The sequence below is a fragment of the Rhipicephalus sanguineus genome, chromosome 5 (assembly GCF_013339695.2).
Source record: "Rhipicephalus sanguineus isolate Rsan-2018 chromosome 5, BIME_Rsan_1.4, whole genome shotgun sequence".
NCBI classification, from domain to species: Eukaryota; Metazoa; Arthropoda; class Arachnida; order Ixodida; family Ixodidae; genus Rhipicephalus; species Rhipicephalus sanguineus.
Window position 1 is genome coordinate 128,059,691 of NC_051180.1, and position 2,606 is coordinate 128,062,296.

General features: G+C 53.3%; 1 protein-coding gene across 1 annotated transcript; it reads left to right on the plus strand.

Annotated features, from left to right (window-relative positions):
- Window positions 1-954: 954 nt before the first annotated feature.
- On the plus strand, window positions 955-2,076 carry LOC125758631 (uncharacterized). Its single transcript, XM_049416033.1, has one exon. The coding sequence runs from the start codon at window positions 955-957 to the stop codon at window positions 2,074-2,076; it is 1,122 nt and encodes a 373-aa protein (XP_049271990.1).
- Window positions 2,077-2,606: the final 530 nt, after the last annotated feature.

The following is a 2,606-nucleotide window of genomic DNA, read 5'->3' on the forward strand; positions in this document are numbered from 1 at the left end:
CCCCCCCCCCCCCCTCCACAGTTGCTCGTGAAGCCTGTGAGGGGATGAAGCTTCATAAGAAGGGACTAGCGCTTAGAAGAGCCAACTCAAAAAGCTTAGTACAAGTCCGGGAAGAGTGCAGAAAGGAACATTCACCCAAAAACAGGCATCCACGATCTCTGGGCTGTGGCTCAAAATAATGCTTCCTAAGAAAATGGAGAATACCTTTAAATTGGAATGCGCGGGAGCATGCTGCATGTCCGACAGCGTGCTCCTACAGCTCCACTGCAGGAGCACGCTGTGTGCAGGAGCCCCTTGCTCCGCTGAAGGAGCACCCTGTCGGACATGCAGCATGCTCACGCGCATTCCAATCTAAAGGTATCCTCCATATCCTTCGGAAGCATTATCTTGCGCCAAAGACCGGAGATCGTGGCTGCCTGCTTTTCAGTGAACGTGCCTTTATACACTTTTCCCGGACTTGTACTAAGCTTTTGAGTTGACCCTTTTAAGCGCTGATCCCTTTCTGTGAAGCTTCATCTCCTCACAGGCTTCACGAGGAACTGTGGAGGGGGAGGGAGGGGAGCCGAAGACGTGAGGCGTGACAATGGACTGAAGGAATGTGCTCATTGTGTCCAAGCTTCGGGAACAAGTGAGGAGGGGGCAGCCAAAGAATTGGAGCTCAGCTATGGACCACAGGAATGTACTTCGCCTGGACGATCTGTGTATATGTTGTTTGCATCGCGAGCACCAGCGAGCCGACAGAAGAGGACAAAGAAGTACCAGTGAGCACGAGAGAAAACGGTGACATAGAACTACTAGCAGGGTCTTAATGGCCTCACTCAGTGTCAAATAAAGCCCTCTTTTAATCACCTCGACGGTATCGAGTTCTTCAACGGCTTCTCGACGCCATATCCCAAACATTTGGTGCCGAAACCCGGGATAGACCTACCGACGGCTACGAGTTGCCCGGATGAAATGGACAAGCTCAAGGCGAAGCGGACTTCACGACGATCTTTGAACAGCCGGATCATCAATGAGGCAAGTGCCCTACTTCGCAACGACTCCGCAACGCATGAGCAGCTCGATTCCATCTACGAGAGGCTCAAAACGAACAACGATGAGTTGAACAAGATAAACAACGAATTAGAGAGCGTCATCACGGACGAGGACTTCCAATCCGAGTACGAAACAATTTTACAGTATGAAGACAACGCGACGCGCATTCTCGCCGAGCTCATAAGCCGTCGGAACCGCATTTCAAGCACACCAGCAGAAGAGGGACCGGGGTCGGGGCCGGCTACCAATGTGATCGCTACACCATCAGAGAGGACGGGAGCCAAGCTGCCGAAGCTCACGATCGCGCCCTTTTCTGGAGATGTGTGTAAATGGACGGAGTTCTGGGAGCAGTTTCTCCAGATTGTCCACAACAACGTCACCCTGACTACGACGGAGAAATTCCACTATCTGCGACAGTTTTTAAAAGGAGACGCTGCCTCAGCGGTGGCCGGTCTTCCAACGACTGAAGCATGCTATAAGGACGCTGTAGACCTACTACAGAAGCGCTTCGGGGACAAGACCCGCCAAGAGCAGGAATACTTTGCAAGATTGCATCAGCTGACTCCTGTTCGAGCATCTGGTGATACAAGAGCCCTCCGACAACTCTACGACCACGTGCTCGTGAACATCCGAGGGCTGGAGTCACTGGGTGTGCAGCGGTCTTCATTTTCGTCGATGCTCTGCGACGTCATACTTAGGGCGTTACCCCGAGACGTCGTGGTCCTGTATCACCGTACCTGTGCCGCACAAGCTGAGAATGATGCCGCGGACAACGCAGGGCTGGACGGTCTCCTGAAGCTCCTTTCGGTCGAACTGGAGAGTTTGGAAAAAAGCGACTATAAGGATAGCAGCGGACGAGACAGCGGGGCTCAACATCTGGCGACCCAGCCAGCCCGTAGTCGGCCTTGGAAGCAGCCTACGTCATCTGTTCTCCATACGAAATCGACTCGTGATTATCAGCACTACAACGAGATGTGTGCGTTCTGTTTATCCAAGCAGCACTCCACGGAAGCGTGTCCTACCGACATGTCCCTGACGTAAAAGAAGCAAGTGCTGTCGAGTGACAAAAGGTGCTTCCGATGTACCACGAAAGGCCACAGGGCACGCGACTGCAAGCGGAGGATCTCGTGTTCGAAGTGCAAAGGCCGACATGCCTCGAGTATGTGTGACCCAGACAGGATTCCACAGGACTCGCACCAAGCCGCCCGGAATGACGGTGCAAGTGCGACAGTTTGCTCATCACTAGGGAGACGACGGCGAATCAGCGATGGATACAATGCGTGCGTCTTCCTCCAAACGTTCCGAGCCTGGGCGGTAAGCGATCACAAGTGCCGCTACGTGCGAGGTGTATTCGACGGTGGCAGTCAGCGTACCTTTGTCACGGAGGAGTTGTCACGACACTTGGGCTTAAAATGCCTCGGATCCATAAACATGGCTCTCAACACCTTCGCCAGTGCCTCAAACCAAGCGGCCGAAAATCGAGGAATAGGAGCCACGTAGAGCATTTTTGGAAGCGATGGCGGAAAGAAAAATTCGGCAGATGTACCGTGGGAGTCGGTTTTATGCGAAGC